General features: G+C 45.4%; 1 protein-coding gene across 2 annotated transcripts in view; it reads left to right on the top strand.

The window, feature by feature from the left end:
• LOC110524050 (zinc finger protein GLIS1) overlaps positions 1–21,028 on the top strand; it is a 165,682-nt gene that overhangs the window by 118,932 nt on the left and 25,722 nt on the right. The window contains exons 5-6 of one of the 2 annotated variants that reach the window (XM_021603349.2): positions 14,965–15,126; positions 18,525–18,623. In XM_021603349.2, coding sequence (XP_021459024.2) covers positions 14,965–15,126; positions 18,525–18,623 — 261 coding nt within the window. Of the gene's footprint in view, positions 1–14,964; positions 15,127–18,524; positions 18,636–21,028 lie in introns of both variants that reach the window. The other variant, XM_021603348.2, reaches the window with a different exon arrangement.

Raw genomic sequence — 21,028 nt, 5'->3', positions numbered from 1 at the left:
CGAAGACCTGACATAGTCACAGGCTTTGATAACTTAGTGGGTTATATCGAGACGGTCCTGCGGGCTTAATGTCTCTGAGTCAAATAGCTCCACTCTGCACCCTGAAGTTCAGATAAATATTCATCTAAACCCTATATAATGTAGAACTTGATGAGACATGTCATGCTGGACCATATCTTGCGTTTGGTTCTTTACTTGGTTCTCTCCGAGCCTCCACAGATTAACTGAATGGCAAAATTGTAAGAAATTGTTTTGAAATCCTGTCCATTGAAAGTATTGCACAATGTTGGACTATATGGATGTGGAGATGTGGCCTGTTGAAGGATTTGCTTGTGCTTCCCTCAATTTTTTGTCAGTGACTTACCTGAGAAGTTGACTGGGTCAAGCTGCCTTTTTAGATACATACTCATTGTGGTTCATACCCATTGCATTGTTTTCATACCCATTGCCTTTTTCCACATGTTGTTGTGTCACAGCCTGAATTTAAAATTGGATTCAATTGAGATTTTTTTGCTCACTGGCCTTCACACAATACCCCATAATGTCCAAGTGCAATTATGTTTTTAAAATGTTTTTACAAATTAATTAAAAATGAAAAGCTGATTTGTCCGGAGTCAATAAGTATTCAAACCCTTTGTTATGGCAAGCCTAAATAAATGAATGAGTAAAACTTTGCTTAACAAGTCAAATAATATATTTCATGGACTCATTCTGTGTGCATTAATAGTGTTTAACATGATTTTTTGAAGGACTACATCATCTCTGTACCCCACACATACAATTATCTGTAAGGTCCCTTGTTTGAGCAGTGAATTTCAAACACAGATTCAACCACAAAGACCAGGGAGGTTTTCCAATGCCTCGCAAAGAAGGGCACCTATTGGTTTCTGGAGCATTTGGTCCTGAATCAAAATGTCTCATCTGTTTCCTCTGTGCAAATAGCTGGAATACCTAATGGTTAAAAATATAAAAAAGAAGACATTAAATATCCCTTTGAGCATGTTGAAGTTATTAATTACACTTTGGATGGTGTATCAATACATCCAGAAACAACAAAAATACAGTCATCCTTCCTAACTCAGTTGCCGGAGAGAAAGAAAACTTTTCAGGGATTTCAATGGTGACGTTTAAACAGTTACAGAGTTGAATTGCTGTGATAGGAGAAAACTGAGGATGGATCAACAACATTGTAGATACTCAGCAATACTTACCTAATTGACAGAGTGAAAAGAAGGTAGCCTGTATAGAATAAAAATATTCCAAAACTGTTTGCAATAAGGCACTAAAGTAATACTGCAAAAAAAATGGCAAGGAAATACACTTTTTGTCCTAAATAGAAAGTGTTATGTTTGGGGCAAATCCAATACAACACATTATTTAGTACCACTCTCCATATTTTCAAGCATAGTGTTGGCTACATCATGTTATGAGTATGCTTGTAATCGTTAAGAACGGTTGAGTTTTTCAGGAGAAAAAATAAACGGAATGGCGCTAAGCACAGGCAAAGTCTACACTGAAGTTGTTTACCAAGAAGACAGTGAATGTTCCTGAGTGGTCGAGTTACAGTTTTGACTTAAATCTGCTTGAAAATCTATGGCAAGACATGAACATTTTTGTCTAGCAATGATCAACAACCAATGTGACAGAGCTTGAATAATTTTGAAAAAATAATAGGCAAATCCATGTGCGGAAAGCTCTTAGAGACTTACCCAGAAAGACTCACAACTGTAATCGGTGCCAAAGGGGATTCTGACATGTATTGACTCAGGAGGTTGAATACTTATCTACTTATCTTGTTTTTTCCAAAATGATTTCTACAAATGTTAGAATTTTTTCTTCCACTTTGACATTACAGACTGTTTTGTGTAGATCGTTGACAAAAAAAAAAGACAATCAAATAAATGTTTATTGCACTTTGTAATACAACAAAATGTGGAAAAGGTCAAGGGGTGTGAATACTTTCTGAAGTCACATATTTTTCAGGTGTGTGGAGACTTTTTAGGGCCAGAGGCATAATGCCCACTGAAACTGAGGGGACGTGTGCCCCCCTCAATTATCAATTTGTACAATAAAATAGAAGATATGGTTTGTTTTTATATAATAATTCATTCAAAGATATTAGATATAGCCATCAACAGAATTAGGACAGATGTAATTACCGTTTTACCATGTACTTTCCAAGTATATACCTGGTAATCTCTGTCAACAATAAAATAGTGTAACCCATTTTACTTGAAGAACACATTTGGTATTTTACCCCTCCAAATAAAGTTTAGTTTTGAGAACGATTGAGAACTCAGAGTTGCACCGATGCCACCCACGTCATAATGATAAAACACACCCCAGCCACCAACTCACCTGCCTAATGAAACCACTCTCTCGACACACACACCACCATATGCTGAAGGAAAATTGACTGCAGTCAGCCAGGGACCTGCTGGAAAAAAAGCATAGATCATGGAATTTCCTTTTTTTTTCACAGGTGTGAAACCAGCAAACATATATATTTAGATTTATTAGACTGATTTTTGGAAGAGAGTGGCCCAAATCCCCCACAAGCAGACGTTGAGACATACAGCGGCGTCCGTTGCCAAGATGGCGTGGTGTTTTCTCCGGGTAAATGGAGTCTTTTGTGAGCAATCAGCTCCGACACAGGAGATGAAACGGCGAGTGCCATTAGCTAATTAAAACTGAGGTTCTACACATGACCCGGCTTTTCCCCTGAACGCTGTCCTGAAACCGGAGCCGTCTGTGCGTAGGGCGCAGGCGGCGACTGACGTTGATATTAATGTGTTTGTACCAGTACGAGCCGCTGACACTCCGGCCTGTCTGGACTGCTTAGCCAGCGCAATCTTTCAGAGGCTGGGACTCTGGCCCGGTAGCAGCTACCTGCAATGAAGACATATGATTCAGAATTTTAACCTAGACGGCCAGGTCTGTAGGCATGAGCCAGCTCAGCGCTCACAGAGACCCACACACCTCTGTACTGGAGTAGAAGGGGAGGGAGAACTCTGTACGATGCAGTTAAACATGAATACTCAGAAGCAATAGGGGAGAAAGGGAGAGAGGAGGCTTCTTTTTTTACATGTCAGGACTAAATGGATAATTGTATGGGGAACTTGAGTTCTGATAGCTTGCCTAGAATTTGAAAGCGCAGAGTAATTGAATTCGGAGCACAAAAGCAATGGGAGCCCACAGTAACCATCTGCGGTGTATCTGGGAAGTACAGTGTCAACCCATGGTTACTGCCGCTGTATGACTGTGGGTCCAGAGCGTCCCCGCCTGCTGTCAATCATTTGTGTACCCACCCTCCCGGTCTCTTATCAATCAAGCCTGTGGGCAACCATGTCCAATTGTTATTTCATGTATTCTATTGGTGCAATGAAGCCATATTGTCATGCCATCGTTATCTTCTGCCGTCTGTCAGATCCTGTGTGCCACTTGGCTGTCTCGAGCGTCATGCTAATAGTGGAGAAGCACTGACCATATGCGATACATATATTAGTATGATGAAACTGCTGGCAGAAATGGTCTGAGACTGATGTTTTGGCATGATAATGAAAGGCCTGGATATAGATGGATCTTGCTTGTTTTCCTTGTCGAATAGGCCAGGCCAAGTTCTTGTCAAGCCATAAAAGTTTTCCAGTCAATCGCTTTACAGTAATGCAATCCAGTCTTTTGTGTCTCTCTCTCTCTCTCTCTCTCTCTCTCTCTCTCTCTCTCTCTCTCTCTCTCTCTCTCTCTCTCTCTCTCTCTCTCTCTCTCTCTCTCTCTCTCTCTCTCTCTCTCTCTCTCTCTCTCTCTCTCTCTCTCTCTCTCTCTCTCTCTCTCTCTCTCTCTCTCTCTCTCTCTCTCTCTCTCTCTCGTCATTTGGGTCTGGATCTAAATACTTATAGTTATATATATATATATATATATATATATATATAAAGAGCCTCAATAGTCATTTTTATATTTCATTTCGCTACAGCTGACACAGATAAAAGTATTATGAAGCCAAAGTGAAACAAAGTTAGAGATGCAGTGAACCAGCTCCCCTGTCTCAGACTGCGTAACCAGGTATGAAAGCAGGGACAATCCACTATATGCGATACCCTAATTACATTTGTCTGGAATGCAATGTTTTGAGTTTGTAATTTCCTTAACATTTAATCACGGTTTTGTATCAGAAACCTGATCGACCGGGCTGAAGTTGACAGGCTTGACTCTAACATAGCGCAGTGGTTGTGTCATAATTGTTTCCCATCCAAGTCCTTAATCAGTTTAACCTCACCAGTGGGCCAGATCAGTTTACTAATATGTGGGAGAGACGAACAGAGCCGTGTTCAGGGTCTATTGTCCAGGCACGTTCCTGGGATCTCTGAAGGGATGGATGGGGACCTGAACAGGTCTGTTGTAGAACACTGGTCTAACATGTGTTCTGGGATCTCCTTCTAAGGTAATAGGGCTCATTAGACCAGATCCACCAAATGACACCCTAGTTCCAAATGGCAGCCTACTTTTGACTAGGTCCCATAGGGTTCCCATTGGACTCTCGTCAAAAGTAGTGCAATATATAGGGAATGGGTTGCCGTTTGGGATGCTGCCACAGTTCCTAAACGATTCCAAACAAAGCACTTTGGGTTCTCTAATGCTGCAGTGTCAAGGGTCATATAAAACATGGGGTCTTGCTTGTAAGCCATTTAAATCCTCAGGACAGACAAGCTTCTTATGGAAACATTTGGAGGCAGTTTACCAGGAATAAAGAAAAATATACTTTCTCGAGCGTCGTACTCCCTACGTAACACTAGCCTTGTTTTGTACTGACCGACGAGACACCATTTGTGACCGAGCAGCAGCCATTCCGCAAACCTTCTCTGTGAGCCGCAGTGTGTGAGCCGGGCCTGTTGGGAGTGTGTGGGACAGTGTGTGAACAGTATGTGGACAGAGGTAAATCTCTCAGTACCCAGAGGTGGAGTGGGTGTTGTTGAGGTATTGATGTAGCAGGGGGGGGGGGCTGGGTGTCAGTGGGACACGCATCACACAAACCACTGAGCCCAGAGAAACATCATCTACCTCGCCTAGCCTGACCGCCGTCACATCTCCCAATAAACAGAGCAACAAGAGACACCTTTATATTCCCTTCTCCAGACCCAGACCATGTCTGCCTCAGAGCCAGGGGCCGCCAGACCACAGCCCCTGGACTACGCCTCCACTCAGACCAGTCCAGACTCCAGAGTCAGACCAGGATCCAGTGTCACTCTGGGCCAGCAACTAATATAAAGTAGCTACAGTACAGACACTGGTACTGTCGAGAGAAGGATGGATGTTAGCATTTTTTTTATGGATTGAAATAAAATGTGTTATGTGGTAGGGTTATGTTGACATACGCACTGTAGTGTTCAGTGGCTAGGTTGGCTAGCTAGCAGGTGACATTTGAAGGTTTTGAAAGGAGGAGGAGGCCCGGAGGAAAGTAGAAGAGAGATTAGTTGAATCATTGTATAAAAATAATGTCATCCCCAAAGTATTCAGCCCAGAATCAACTCAACACGCTGTATGATATACCTGAAAATGATGTGAATGTGATCCATATTGGGAGCTTTTTCATAGCATTCATAGCATTGGCAGAACATTGCGCTCTGTAACGCTGACTCACAGCTGGAATCCAGCAGGGCAATTAGAGCTGGGAGCGTTCCCCAGCAAAGTGTTCAGTCCTCCAGGCCAATGAGGCTGTCCACACTCCCTACAGGCTCTGTCTGTTTACACTGTCAAGCCTTCACTCTGCCTGTTATAATGGAGATGCACCACAGAGCTGTATCAGAGCTCTCTCCAGAAAGAGAGAGAGAGGGAGAGAGACCAGAGAGAGTGAGAGACCAGAGAGAGAGAGCTCTCTCCAGAAAGAGAGAGGGAGAGAGACCAGAGAGAGTGAGAGACCAGAGAGAGAGAGAGAGAGAGAGAGCGAGAGAGAGAGAGAGAGAGAGAGAGACCAAAGTAGGGTTGCAAAATTCCAGGAACTGGTTTTCCCAAAATCCCGGTTGGAGGGTTCCCAGAATCAGGAGGGAATAAACAGGAAATCCCGAACCTCCAACCAGGATTTCTGGAAACCCAGAGAATTTATTGAACGTTCTCTGAATTTTGCAACCCTAGACCAGAGCGAGAAAGAGAGAGCGGGAGAGGGGGGGGGGGGGGGGGGGGGAGCAACGACATCACAGTAACTTCCCCATCTGAAGATGGGGTACTCTTCGTCACAGTGGAGAATTCTGTCATGACACCGGCGCCTAGAATGTTTAACCTGCTGTGTTGTGGCGTTGTACAGACCCCATTGTTTGGTGCTACTGGCTTGGTTTATTCCGAACCAGAGAGTTCGATTGGTAGACATCTGATTTACATTCCTCCCGTAGAGTTTTACACCCCTCCAGTGACGCTGAAGAGTCTCCAGAAAAGGATCCAGTACAACTTCAAACATGTGTTTCATATTTGATCAGTTCAGCCTCTGAATTAGTTTAACATAGACGTAAAAGGGTTTATGCTGGATTTATAACCGTTGGTTTTGTTTCCTAACAGAATGAAAGATAAGTCTGGGAACTTTTTTTATTGTTTCCCGTCTTATGCTAGCTTTGGTTTCTGTAATAACAGCGATTACGTTTGTGGCACGTAGGACCGATCCTTTCAGGTTGTCCGTTTCACCGAGCAAAATGAAACCAAAATCAGTGTTACCGATGTGCCAAGTTTCACATTTTAAAGGGACAAAGCCACGCTTTACATTAGGTCGTGCACAATTTGGTCAACCCGGACGGTACTGCGAATGGAAATTGCACGTGAGAAGAAAAAAAAACATTGTGCGGGCCGCGGTGTGCGGCCACGGCAAGTGCCAGGCCCAGACTCATATTACCGGCTAACGTAAACACGTGTCGAATGAGAAATGTCATGGAAAATATTCCATAAATATAAAAACGTTTACTGTGGAATACCAATCGGAACGCTGGAACCTCACAACTCCTGCAGTTGGCAGGTTGCTTTTGTCCAAAGTAATTGCTCAGGAACAGAGACTGTTTTTGCACTTAAACGAATGTGTTTGCAGCCAGGCATTAGGAACATGGGCCAAAACAGTAATGCAGATTGGTGGTGAATGGGGATTGACTTAATTACACGTGAACATGGAACCACTTACTGAAACGTTGATATGAATTGATTTATTATTCAGAAGTGAATACTTGGACGTCTACAGTGAGAGGTGATATACTTGAGCCTTGGTAAGGACTGACACATTGAAGCCCCGGTTGCAGGCTGATATATCACAGCCAGCCGTATTCCCCCCGCGTTGGCGTGAAACTGGACTCCCCGACGCCCAGAGAGAGAAGACAAGAGAGCACGACTTTGGCACACTAAGAACTGAACAAACCGAGAGGGCACCGTTAGCAGTTCAGTTTCACCACGTCTTGGGCTGCCGCCGCTCCATTCTCCATTACCCAGAAGGCTCTAGTGGTCTGGACATTCTCCAGCAGAGTGAATGATGCCCGCCCGCTGTTCGCTGTTCGATCTCTTTTCCGAGGGACTGTTAGTTGCGCAAAATGCCCTTTCTCTCTCTTCGTCTCTTCGCCTTGCTGGGCCAGTGCAGGGTGGTGATCACAATGCCATCTTGACCTATTGTTTAATTTCGCAGCGACTGTTTTCTCTCTGAATATTATGGGGCCTGTGGCGTCAAAGCGTTTAGCTTGGCAGCACGCGGCGCCTCTGAAATGTTTATTTTGTTGCGTGGACAAGGAGCAGTTTGCCAAAAGGGAGAAGGGTACAGAGAGGGAGAGAGGGCTACTTTGTACATTTACGTTTGAGTCATTTAGCGGACACTCTTATTCAGAGCAACTTACAGTAGTGAGCGCATACATTTTCCTACTTTTTCAGAGTTAGGGAGAGCCGGGTGACACAGGAGAGACTGATGTCAGAGGTACACGGGAGGAGGGAGAGAGGGACAGTGGTGGACAGAGAGAGGGATTCGAGAGATGAAGAAATGGTTGATTGAGTTAAGAGAGAGAGAGAGCCGGTATGAGTCAAGTTGCTTTGACATAGAACAACCTGGAAGAGAAAAGTAGCAAAGCGATCAACTAATAAATGCCATCTAGTAGGCGTCTGAATCCATCCACATGTAGAACAGTCCCCACTGAAGCCTCGGAGGAAGAGGAGCTTTGCCCGGAAAGGGGTGTGGAGAGGAGAGAAGAGGTGCAGGGGGGAATGGAAGCAGGTGTGAGGGAGAGGTCCTGGACAGATTGAGCCCGAGTTGGCAGAGAGAGGAGAGAGGATGCTGCTCTCAGACCCGTCACAGATGATACGGTATTGACTGGGAGTAACATCAGTCCAGCAGCCGGCTCAAAGCACATATCGTGTTAAGGATTTTCACTAACGTTCCCCTCACTCTGGGGGTTCGAGTTACGGTGAAAAGGTTTATAATTAATGCCTTGATGGTCTACTAATGGTCATGGCACCAGGGCTGTGTAATACACTCTAATTAGCTATTAGAAATGGTTAGGGCAGCTAGGGTAAACACAGGGCCAGCAATCAGAGAGAGAGATTCAGCGCCATAAAACACAGTCATGACGTACCAACTCTGAGTAATGAGTTTCAATCACCTCTCAATGAATGGTTATTCACAAGAGTAAAGATCCTGAATGATTTTCGTCCACCAAAAACCAACGTCTTTCTTTTGCCTTCCTTCATTGCTGTAACCAGAGCCTTACATTGAGAAAAAAATATAAGGGCTCCTAAATATAAGACTCTGGCTGTAACCAATACACAAGCCCTCCAACTGAACTTCCCTCAATCTCAAATGGACTGACGTTTCAGAAACCCCTTCAGAAATATTTTTTGTTTGTTGGCGCAACCATGATTTAAAAGTCAACTTCTGCCCTGTAACATCTAAAGTCCGCCAAAAAAAAAAACCTGACTACTGTTAAGGCTTTAGTACTGGTGCAGTCTAAACATTGTCCGCTCTCATTTGAACGCATTGATATGGATGCGGTTGGTCACTTGGCTGAAACGTGACCCCCATTTGTGTTGGAAGTTGAGTGCATTTCAATGGGAACTCCTGCACAGTTTGTCTGTTTTCATACAGGGGGGTACGAATGAACACGGGCCAGTTTCGAGATAACACACAGACAAGGTGTGCCACTGAACCAATGGCACATCGAGGGCATTTTCGCTTTTATGTGGAAAACAGGGAGTTTGGCTTGGGAATGAACAGTTGCTGTTGAACGCTAACAGTGAAGGTCATCAGATCAGCAAATAAGATATATCCTTTTTACTTTTATCAAAGAGAGAAGGGCTGTACTATGGTACGTGTGTGTGACCCCACTTCCCTCTCCCTCTCAAACTGGGCCATAAACCCAGCGATGCCCCAATCACGAGGAAATGACATCTTAGCTCTCTAATGTAATACAGGGCCTGGAAGCTGGCACATATGTGAAAGCAGGCCCCTGAGTCTCAACAGGTTAAGTGCTTCCATGACGACTCGACTCACCATGTATTCTGGAGCCAGACGTACCCAAAGTAGTTCTATAAGTCGTCCTATACCAGTCCCCCATAGCAACAAGGGTTCAAATCCATCATATAGTTCCCCCTCAATCTCCATCAAAAGTGCTAGGATTAATTCCAAATGGTACCCTATTCACTTTATAGTGCACTACTTTTGCCCAAGGCCCATAGGGCTCTGGTCAAAAGTAGTGCTCTATATCGGGAATAGGGTGCCATTTGGGACGCATGCCTTGTTGTGGCAGAGAGCAGCTGGTGGGCCATTATGCTGGATGCCTCATTTAGTCATCATAGGAATGCTTCCTGTTGTAGACGATGCCATTCACAAACTTTTTCATCTGCCCCAAACTATGCGGGACCATGTTAGTGCAAAATGGCTGCTCGGAACAATTTCTTTAGTCATTTACATGACTACTTCCTTCCACCAATTTATCGGCTGAGCGAGCTATCGCACTCGGCAGCGCTCGCTCACTCTGTTCCATCTGGACAACAGTCCTGCCTTAGTCACTGCTGTGTATGTGTGTACTCATATCTCACCATTCATAAATCAAGTGCTGTGAGAGTTTGGGCTGAGGATAAGGGGGAATGACGCAAAAGAAAAACAAAGTAAAGTGTGTGTGAATTCATCTCAATCCAGCATTGAGAAATGGAAAGGAGAAGAAAAAAAAGTCATCCCCCCCCATCTTTGATTCAAATTAGGGCCTCTATTCGCAACAGATGAGTCTGGCTGCTAAAAGGGGTCCTGCTTGGCTGTGGAAATTATATGTGTAAACTATGTAATGCAAATGTTTTAGCGAAGCTGGCTTTAATTTGGTACCCTGACGAAGCACATGAGAAACCTGCCTCTCCTTAGCTGTCTCGTTGAATCATATGGATATAATTTCATCCATTTACGTTTTTCTGCTCTTTGCTGTGGTTGCCACGGGGCATTTGGAAGCAGGCAGATTAAACACACATGTTTCCCCGAGCCGCAGCCTGAACACTCCGCTCCAGCATTTTTCAGCTGAACAGATCCTGAAGTGTTGGTGGTTTTCCTCGTGGGTCAGCGTATAAAAAGGCACCTTGTGATAAATGAACACACTTCCAGTACCTATTTTTTTTTTTTTTCAGATTAGAATAATACTGAAAAGCAACCAGTATAACTTTTAATCTAAGGTTATATTCTGTGGCGGGTGTGTTGGATTCCCAGATTAGGCTTTAAGAGAACACCTCACCCCGTTAGAAGTTTAGGCAATTACAGAGCCTCGATGCGTTAGCTGAAATTAATCAAAGCGGATAACCGGTGGGCCTCGTTAAGCCCCGGAGTACCTTATTGCGTGGACTGAAGGTCCTCTCAAAATGAGTAATAGGGATTTCATGCTAGTTAGCAGCCAAACATTTGAATCCCATTTCTCTCATCATTAGTCAGAAGCCGCCGGTCAAACGGATGGTGGTGAGAGCAGGCCAGAAACATGACAGGGCCAGGGGGTTTCACTGATATCAAAGGATTCCCTCCTGTCAGCAGCAACACCGGAGACTGTAGCTGTCGAGAGAAAGAACTTTCGAAAGTCATTCCTCACAACAACAAAAAAAAGCACATCGAGGAGGTGAGGCTTTCTCTTACATGACCTCGATACAGTCGAATAGAGTGCATTTCTAAAGAAATGAACCTCTTGAGAAAACTCTTGTCTCGTTTCGTCTCTCTCTCTCTCGCTCTATATTTACCTCTCTTTCTTTCTCAAGGCTTTCTATCAAAATTATGTCTGAGATGTCAGCGGCAGCTTTTCCCCCCCCAACACCATGCAATAAACAGGCGGTTTGTTTCGATCTTCTCTGGCATCTCAGTCAGGCTCTTTCTAATGAGCTCTTTTTAGTAGGTTAGCGGTACACTGCGGCCATTTAGGCGGCCAACTGTTTGGGCTTCTCTTTGCCAGTCAGCATTCATTTCCCATGAAGGCCTCAAGCTCGCTGTACCTTCACAGCCCAGCTCTCTGGGCCCATAAGCTGTCTGTTGTGATCGGCTGCCGGCCCCTCGGCCATGTCAGAACCCACCGTCACCCCAATGTTTACCGAGCTGCCCGAGCCGCCCTCTCAGAGTGAGACGGTGTCAAACGTGGCTCAGGCCCTGCTCGCCTTGCTCCCTTCGTGTGGTTATGGAGCCCGTTTACCTTAGAACCAATCATTCAGAGGGGAAAGCAAAACATGTTTAAAGCAATTCATGTGATTAGCGTCTAAACTGCTTTCACAAATCATATCAAAGATGTGTTTAGAAGAAGCTGAAGTTGTCCTGTGTGGTTTCGACACCTCGGCTGGCTCCACAGGCCTTCCCACCCATACCTTCTTCCTTGTCATCCTGTTTTACTTCTTTGCTCATCCATATTACGGAAAAATAAACAACCAAATTCTTTGTGACATCCCCCCCCCCCCCCCGTACAAAATAGCTTCAATAGCTCTCACACAGCAGCAAAGTTGTACGCACGCTGTAGAATTTCAACCTGTGCCCCAGTCCTGCTTTCGACTTTGCCGACACCTTCCCAGTAACCCACTACACTAACAGATGCCATTTTGACTGGCAGGTTAGCAACACTTGACCATGCACAGTAAATGCTCTATGAGCCGGTCAGTAAACCAATGTCCTGTGAATCATGTGCCCTTGCCCAGCGGTGGGAGTAGGCTCTCAACAGGCGGGGAAACTTCACCCTCCCTGCCTGCATCCCAAATGGCTCCCTATTCTAGGGCTCTGTGTGGGCTAAAGGGTGCCATTTGGGACACAGGGCACCGTCTCACTGCCAGCTGACCTCGGGCACTTTAATATCCAGAGCAACACGATTAGCACGCTTTTCTCCACGGACCTATAACTCTCATTTAGCTTCAAATTTGTATTGCGTCAAAGAAAGAATGAAAGACTGATTATTTCCCTTCTACATAAATACACACATTTGGCCCGTCAATAAGGTTTATATTTATTTTCCAAACTCAAATGTTCGGCCCTGTATTTCAAGAGTCGGCACGGTATGTGTCTGTCAGGCCTGGCATGCTAGTATAGAGGGCTTCTTCTCTGAGATTTTATTGAAATCCCCCCCCTCAGTCCTATACAGTTGATGACCCTGCCTCTAGAATAATACGACTCCAGTGTGTATTGTGTGGTCTGACACTTTTAGATGTTTCCCAAGCCCTCCGGTCGAGGAGGCCTGAGTAGACCCATTTCTCTGCCCTGTGTTGATGCAGCATGGTCGGTTTGATCTCATGACATTAGTGGGCTGTAATCTACTGTACATTACATGCCGTATCATGTCTTCTGTTGTGATATTTATCCTTGCCCTTTCTACAATCCAAACGACTGCCACTACGTGTGTGTGTGTGTGTGTGTTAACAGCTTTAAGGTGTCCATTTATCACAACAAAAACATGAGTCTCATGTGGGGTTGCTAAGTACAGAGCTGATGAGGAAGCTATGTGAGTGTGATGAGACAAAGGAATCTTCTGGTCTCTGTTTTTATTGTTTGAATAGCACATTTAGACAGGCACGGACACACACACACACACACACACACACACACATACAAAACCTTGGTCACCTGACACCGCTCTCCCATGACAGGGTTAGGTTTCGTCCATATTAAATGGCGGGGGCTGTGAATAGAGGGCGCTTCCTGCCTGTGCTGTGAGTGAATGAAGGAGGCCATGTATGAGCATTGAGCTCAGATCAGGACTGAAGGGCCATTAGAAGAATGGTGTGTCTCTCTCCTTGGGCGTAACCCGACACTCCCCAGCCCAGTGCGCACACACACACACACACACACAACACACACGCAGAGGCTTCACTAAAGGTCAGGGGACAATAGAGAGCAGTTCCCCCCATGTCAGGTACCACTGCTGCCCAGACCACAGAGTGAGACGACCCTACTAATCCCGTCCCTACGTGTGTGTATTTGCGTGTGTGCATTTGCTCACACGCATGTGTGTGTGTCCACGCCCCTGATCGAGGCATAATGGCCAGGGAGGTGGAGCCGGCAGAGCCCTCAGATAGGGTAACAGGAAGTAATTGTAACGGAAAGGGCCTTGATGCGATGCTCCTCAGTGGCCCCAAAGGCTCCCATTGTTGTGGACCATGATAGCAACCATGACTGGTATTGATGTCAGGCTGACCGTAGCCACTGCCGCGAGTCCCCGTGAATAGTTAAGGCAGATTAATGAAGCGGGATATAAGTTACATTGAGGTGTACTGTACATGTACAGTGGTGCTCCATACACTTAATGGCTGTATGCATAGGAGGAGGAGGAGGATGGCCACTGTCTCAGCCAATCAGCCGTGTTTGTGTTGATGAGCGGGGGAGGATATGCGAGCAGACTCATGAATAATGGGTGTGCTAGCAAATCTGTGGTGTCCATTGGCTGAGTGGATAGGATCAAATGGGCTGAGTGGCCAGTCAGGATCAGATGTAATGGGCTTGTTTACACTCACTGCCACTTATCTAGTTCATCTACCCTCATATACTATGCTCCGCATGTCACCCATTAACTGTCACTGTACAGTATAGGTTTACTGTCGTTTCTCCTGCAACCCCACTACCTGTCTCTTGGTAGTACGGGCTTACTATCGTCTCCCTGCACTGTAGCCTCACCGGTAGCTACATAGCAAGTTGTAGTAACACTAAAACTGAAGGCATGTATATACAGATGTGGGATCTAAATTTGATCACCCTGTTGCAGAAGAACATTCCTGCGAGGCAGGAAATGTAAAAATGGTGGTGTATTTCAGGTTTGAAAAGGCTTCTGAAGTTTGTAATTTCAATTTTGAAATTTCAGGCCTGATTTTCCCATAATAAAATGTACCATCTACTAGAAAAATGTATATTAATTGTAATCCACATAATAATTCATATTTCCTCCTTCTGTAGAATTATTTTCCTGCTGTAGCAAACTGGCTCAAATTAAGATCCTACATCTGTAAAATACAGATGTGAGGTGTTCCTGGCTCATATGACAATGTCTGAGTAAAAAATGGCACCCTATTCCCTAAATAATGCACTCTTTTTGACCAGAACCCTATGGGCCCTGGTCAAAAGTTGTGTACTGAACAGGGGAAAAGGTGCCATTTGGGATTAAATCAATGTAATTTGGTTACTAATAGCTTTTTACAGTGGTCTGTGGAAACACAAGTGCCCAGACCAAGTGAAAATGGAAGATTTTGACCATGGCCGGTACAATATCTGTTAGTTTCCATGGCCTGGTGTCATTGTAAGGAAGGGACTCATCCAGCTGTGTGACTGATAGAAGGAGTGGGGAATGAGTGGGAGCATGCGCTGCTCTGAGTCACAGAGGTACATGGACACAGTGGCTTCATTGTACAGCCTTCCTCTCTTATTGATCTCTCTCTCTCTCTCTCTCTCGCTCTCTCTCTCTCTCTCTCTCTCTCTCTCGCTCTCTCTCTCTCTCTCTCCCCCTCTGTGTGTGTGTTTCTCTTGTCTATCCTCTCCTGCAGTTTGAGGGCTGCAGCAAGGCCTTTTCCCGCCTGGAGAACCTAAAGATCCACCTACGGAGCCACACAGGGGAGAAGCCCTACCTGTGCCAGCACCCCGGCTGCCAGAAAGCTTTCAGCAACTCCAGCGACCGGGCCAAGCACCAGCGCACTCACCTGGACACGGTCAGAACACATGGAGACAGCCTCCACTCTGGTTCTACTACCCACAATTCCTACCTCCTGGTTCCTTTCTGCTGTAGATCATGGATCAAGGCTGTTATAAGGGGTTTGAATCAGGGTTAATTTTAGACACTCGTTGTGGGTGTGGGTGCCCTAAAAGTAGTGGGAGGGGCCATTGTTAACATTTGAACTCTGATAGGGGTGACCTGATTACGGTGTATGTGTACGGGGGATTTTTATTTAACCAGTGTTTGTTTAGATTTCCCTTCTTTTTCCCTCCCTTTCCAAGGCTGCCATTCACTAAACCAAACCAAAAACCAAAATAAACCTAAAGGAAAATGGAATTGTACACATGAAAGAGTCCATGGCCATTTCCAAACCTCAATGCCCATTTCCATCCCTTGACAGTGTCACAGTTCAATAAGCGAACCATCAGTCAGGGAGTAACAGTCCGTTCTCACTCGCCCCACACTCCCTCCATCAGCCAGAGGCTGTGCCAGTGCCACGACATGCTACAGATCATTAAAATATCACTTCCATTAGTCCGTTTCGAGTCACAGTATGTGAAATAAGCAGCAGTTAGGTTAGCGCGGAGCGTTCGGCTCAGACAGGGCTTTGCCTTGTCTCTGTCTGCTACAGGGGGGAAACCAATGACTGTATATAGAGGAAAGGAAAGCCTGAGTCAGCCACGACTCATTCCTCCTGTCTCCGTTACTCCTCCAACGTCCTACTTTATCACAGTCCACAGGCCTCAACCAGCCTCAGCCCCCCCAGCCTCACTACCGTACTGACACAGCCAATTCCACCACCAGCCCAAGACGCTGATGGCCGCACATTAGCGCCCCGCCGAGAGCCTAATTCCGCCGCCCGCCACCCTGACAAACACACTTTGGGGGAAAAATAATTTTCAACTATGATATTTATACTAGAAAGAAGTTGTGTGTGTGTGTGTTTTTTTTCTCTTCTCCCTCGCTGGATATTTTCTCCACTCATCGGGTCTGTGTCGGATTGGCGTTGCGTAGGAATAACAAACAGGGCAGAGATGAGTGGTGTCGAGAGCGGCTTGGAATAACAATGTGTTATTTACAGAAATGAGCGAGGTACAAGCGGAGAACCAATAAAGAGGCGTATCACCTTTCACTTTAATGGCCACCTTATTTTCCACTGTGTGGAGAGAGAAAATACATACACCATACAAAAGTATGTGGACACCCTGTTTCAAATGAGTGGATTCGGCTATTTCAGCCACGCCCGTTGTTGACAGGTATCTCTCAAAATCGAGCACTCAGCCATGCAATCTCCATAAACAAACATTGGCAGTGGAATGGCCTGTACTGAAGAGCTCAGTGACTTTCGACGTGGCACCATCATAGGATGCCACCTTTCCAACAAGTCAGTTTGTCAAATTTCTGCTCTGCTAGAGCTGCCCCGGGTTTCATTGTAAGTGCTGTTATTGTGTAGTGGAAACATCTAGGAGCATCAACGGCTCAGCCGTGAAGTGGTAGGCCACGCAAGCTCACAGAACGGGGCCGCTGAGTGCTGAAGCGCAGAGCGAGTAAAAATCGTCTGTCCTCGGTTGCAACACTCACTACCGAGTTCCAAACTGCCTCTGGAAGCAATTTCAGCACAATAACTGTTAGTCAGGAGCTTCATGGAATGGGTTTCCATGTCCGAGTAGCCGCACACAAGCCTAAGATCACCATGCACAATGCCATGCGTTGGCTAGAGTGGTGTAAAGCTTGCCGCTATTGGACTCTGGAGCAGTGGAAACGCGTTCTCTGAAGTGATGAATCACGCTTCACCATCTGGCAGTCTGACGGATGAATCTCGGTTTGGCGTATGCCCGGAGAAAGCTACCTGCCCAAATGCATAGTGCCAACTGTAAAGTTTGGTGGATGAGGAATTGTCTGGGGCTGTTTATCATGGTTCGGGCTAGGCCCCTTAGTTCCAGTGGAGGGAAATCGTAACGCTACAGCATACAATGACATTCTAGACGATTCTGTGCATCCAACTTTGTGACAAGAGTTTGGGGAAGGCACTTTCCTGTTTCAGCATGACAATGCTCCCGTGCACAAAGCGAGGTCCATACAGAAATGGTTGGTTGAGATTGGTGTGGAAGAACTTGACTGGCTTGCACAGAGCCCTGACCTCAACCCCATTGAACACCTTCGTGATGAATTGGAACAATGACTGATAGCCAGGCCTAATCACCCAACATCAGTGCCCGAACTCACTAATGCTCTTGTGGCTGAATGGAATCAAGTCTCCGCAGCAATGTTCCAACATGTAGTGAAAAGCCTTCCCAGATGAGTGGAGGCTGTTATAGCAACAAAGGGGGGACCAACTCCGTATTAATGCCCATGATTTTGGTATGCGATGTTTGATGAGCACGTGTCCACATGCTTTTGGTCAGGTAAACACAAGGGGAAAATATCTCCATCACCAGGCTGCATGCTGTGTTTTATTCAGTAATATTGTGTGACGATGAGGAAAGTTAATGACAGGGAGTGCAGTCGTTTTTACACCACTGGTGTAGTGATCCAATCAAATGTTATTGGTCGCATACACATATTTAGCAGATGTTATTGCAGGTGTAGCGAAGTGTTGAAGTGTTGCTTTTGGTGATCATATTTAGTGCCCCCCCTCACATCTTTTGGCGTAATTTGCACGATAACTTCACGAGAATATATCTTTATAAACCTTATAACAAATGTGATCTTTTTTACATTTATTTTACCTTTATTTAACTAGGCAAGTCAGTTAAGAAAAATTCTTATTTTCAATGACGGCCTAGGAACAGTGGGTTAACTGCCTGTTCAGGGGCAGAACGACAGATTTGTACCTTGTCAGCTCGGGGGTTCTAACCACGCTCTAACCACTAGGCTACCCTGCCGCCCCGGGGTAGCCTTTATGTCGTCAGTCTTCTATGGAGCACCAATGTGCTACTTTAAAAGTGATTTCTTGTAGTGCTTAAAAATGTTGTCAAATTGAATATTTTATTCAATTTATGTTTTATATTTTCTCTTCACTCTCTTTCTCATTCCTCCTCTCTTGCCCTCAATTTCTTCAATTGCTCTCTGTATTGTCAGCTGAAAGGTAGGAGGCTCTCTTTGCCTTCTTATTTCAATGCATTTCATTACTCTTCTGCCTGTTTTTTTTTGTGTGCATTTTTTGTGTGCATTTTTGTTCTTGATTTCTGCTCTTCTTTGGTAATGTAACATAGTGCCTATGGCCAACGCATACATGTTATTGAGTTCATATGTGGTTTTGTATCAATCCATTTCGAAAAGTTTGGTTGCTTTGACTTGTGGTTGCTTCACTGCACTGTCGTTACGCAACAACTAGTTGCTTTGAATCAGACACTTACCCTACACTATTCATATGTTCATCATGTTCTATAGAAACCGTACGCGTGTCAGATCCCGGGATGCACCAAGCGCTACACCGATCCCAGCTCCCTACGCAAACACGTCAAGATCCACTCGGCCAAAGAGCAACAGGTGCGTAGAAAGGTAAGAGTGTGTGTGCAGAAAAACTGTCACTTTAAATCAGAGGATGGGCTCATTGTAATGGCCAGAATGCATTGAAGGAGCCATCCTCCCTTCTCCAGCCTTCACTTTCTCACACTGTACATCTTTCGACCAGTTAACTCAAATCAAATCCAATTGTATTAGTCACATCTGCCGAATACAACAGGTATTGTATTCGCCTTACAGTAAAATGCTTACTTACAAGCAACTAAACAACAATGCAGTTTAAAAAATAAGAATAAGAATAATAAATAAAAGGAACAAGTAATTAAAGAGCAGCAGTAAAATAACAATAGCGAGGCTATATACAGGGGGTACTGGTACAGAGCCAATGTATGGGGGCACCGGTTAGTCGAGGTAATTTAGGTAATATGTACATGTAGGTAGAGTTATTTAAGTGACTATGCATAGATAATAACAGGGAGTAGCAGCGGCGTAAAAGAGGGGGTGGGGTGGGGGGGTGGGAAATGCAAATAGCCTTTTGATTAGATGTTCAGGAGTCTTATGGCTTGGAGGTAGAAGCTGTTTAGAAGTCTCTTGGTCGTAGACTTGGCGCTCCGTTACCGCTTGCCGTGCAGTAGCAGAGAGAACAGTCTATGACTAGGGTGGCTGGAGTCTTTGACAATTTTTTGGGGCTGACACCGCCTGGTATAGAGGTCCTGGATGACAGGAAGCTTGGCCCGATGTTGTACTGGGCCGTACGCACTACCCTCTGTAGTGCCTTGCGGTCAGAGGCAGAGCAGTTGCCATACCAGGCAGTGATGCACCCAGTCAGGATGCTCTCGATGGTGCAGCTGTAGAACCTTTTGAGGCCAAATATGCCAAATATGCCACATGCCAAATATTTGATCTCCTGAAGGGGAATAGGTTTTGTCGTGCCCTCTTCACGACTGTCTTGGTGTGCTTGGACCATGTTAGTTTGTTGGTGATGTGGACACCAAGGAACTTTAAGCTCTCAACCTGCTCCATTGCAGCCCTGTCGATGAGAATGGGGGCGTGCTCGGTCCTCCATTTCCTGTAGTCCACAATCATCTCCACCCCAGCAGGAGGACCCTAGATATTAGCGCTAGTTCTTGGTTCTCGTTTCCAGGTAAGTAGTGCGTAGCACATCGATGACTTGTAAGCCGGAAAAGGGTCCACTCCGCCATGCGGATCAACCGAATGTTAAATGGCTGACGTTCAAAAGAGACAAGCCCCGTTTCGCCGTTGCTGTTCAAGTCAAAGTGAAGAAATTCAATGACGACTGAGAGCATGTTAGGACTCTTGTCGATCTTGTCAGACCACATGCGTCGCAAATGTCCCCAGTAGGTGTAATCATCTCCGCTTTAGTACTTATTCTTCCTCGCGGCTCCGCACAGTTGGTTTGATTTAGCAGAGCCTTTGAAAACCATTTCCCTGACAATAGATCAGGTTGGACCACATTTCGTCATGTTCATGGTCAACAGCCCACTCTTCTGCTGATCGGGATCGGTAAATATGGGGAGAATGGAGAGACAGAATGGTCTCATTGTGTCTAAAAGGCTTGAGTGGTGGTGGCCGGGCCTGGAAAATGTGTTCCTTTGCTTGCCATTGCTGTTAAACAGAAACATGTTGAGGCTTGCACCATTGTTAATAAGCTGGAGCTCGAGCCGAATACCCCGGTGGCCAGATGTTGTGGACACATGTCAAACAAACCCCCTCACTCTATCTCGGAACAGAAAAAAAAAGACAATCCAAATCTGTTATAGCGTCATGTTGTGAAAGGCAGAGGCCCAATTAGACTTGATGAATTGTTGCAAGGCGCTCGTAAGGAACGGTTGCCAATCACCACATGTGTTCGGTCACTTACTGACGTTGTCCGGGTGTCAACTTACAATGTGATGATTGTCGAATCGGTCTGTGATACGTAGAGACAGCGATCCATCTGGAATCTTGATTCAAGGGCTCAGATATAACAGGAAAAGCCTCATGCCAACTCGAATATCAATCCAGACGGGCTATTAAATCCATCCTGAATGAATTCCATTGAATTAGTTCTGATGGCCGCCCTGGCATACTAATCTGTTGGGGTATCTGTGAGCGAGGTAGTGCATGCTTCGAACCGCGTATCTCTCCTCTTGGCTTGCTCCGTTGGCTTGTCAAAACCTGTAAACGAGAGAATGGACGAACAGAACGACAGCTAGATGGACTAGTGGTCCTGATCCCTTCTCTTTCTCCGGGTCCTAATAAGTGGGCTGTCTGTGGTCGGGAAAACGGGCCTCTAGGCCTGTCATTTCCTCTCAGTCTCTGTGGTTGAGATGCCAACGCTAACGAACTGATTCACTGCTTTTATGAAAGACTTTTGTGCTTGTGGGCCAGTTTACACAAATGTTATTTTATTTTTACCGTAGCCCTGG

The sequence above is a fragment of the Oncorhynchus mykiss genome, chromosome 5 (assembly GCF_013265735.2).
Source record: "Oncorhynchus mykiss isolate Arlee chromosome 5, USDA_OmykA_1.1, whole genome shotgun sequence".
Classification (NCBI taxonomy): Eukaryota; Metazoa; Chordata; class Actinopteri; order Salmoniformes; family Salmonidae; genus Oncorhynchus; species Oncorhynchus mykiss.
This window is presented reverse-complemented; position numbering and strand designations above follow the sequence as displayed.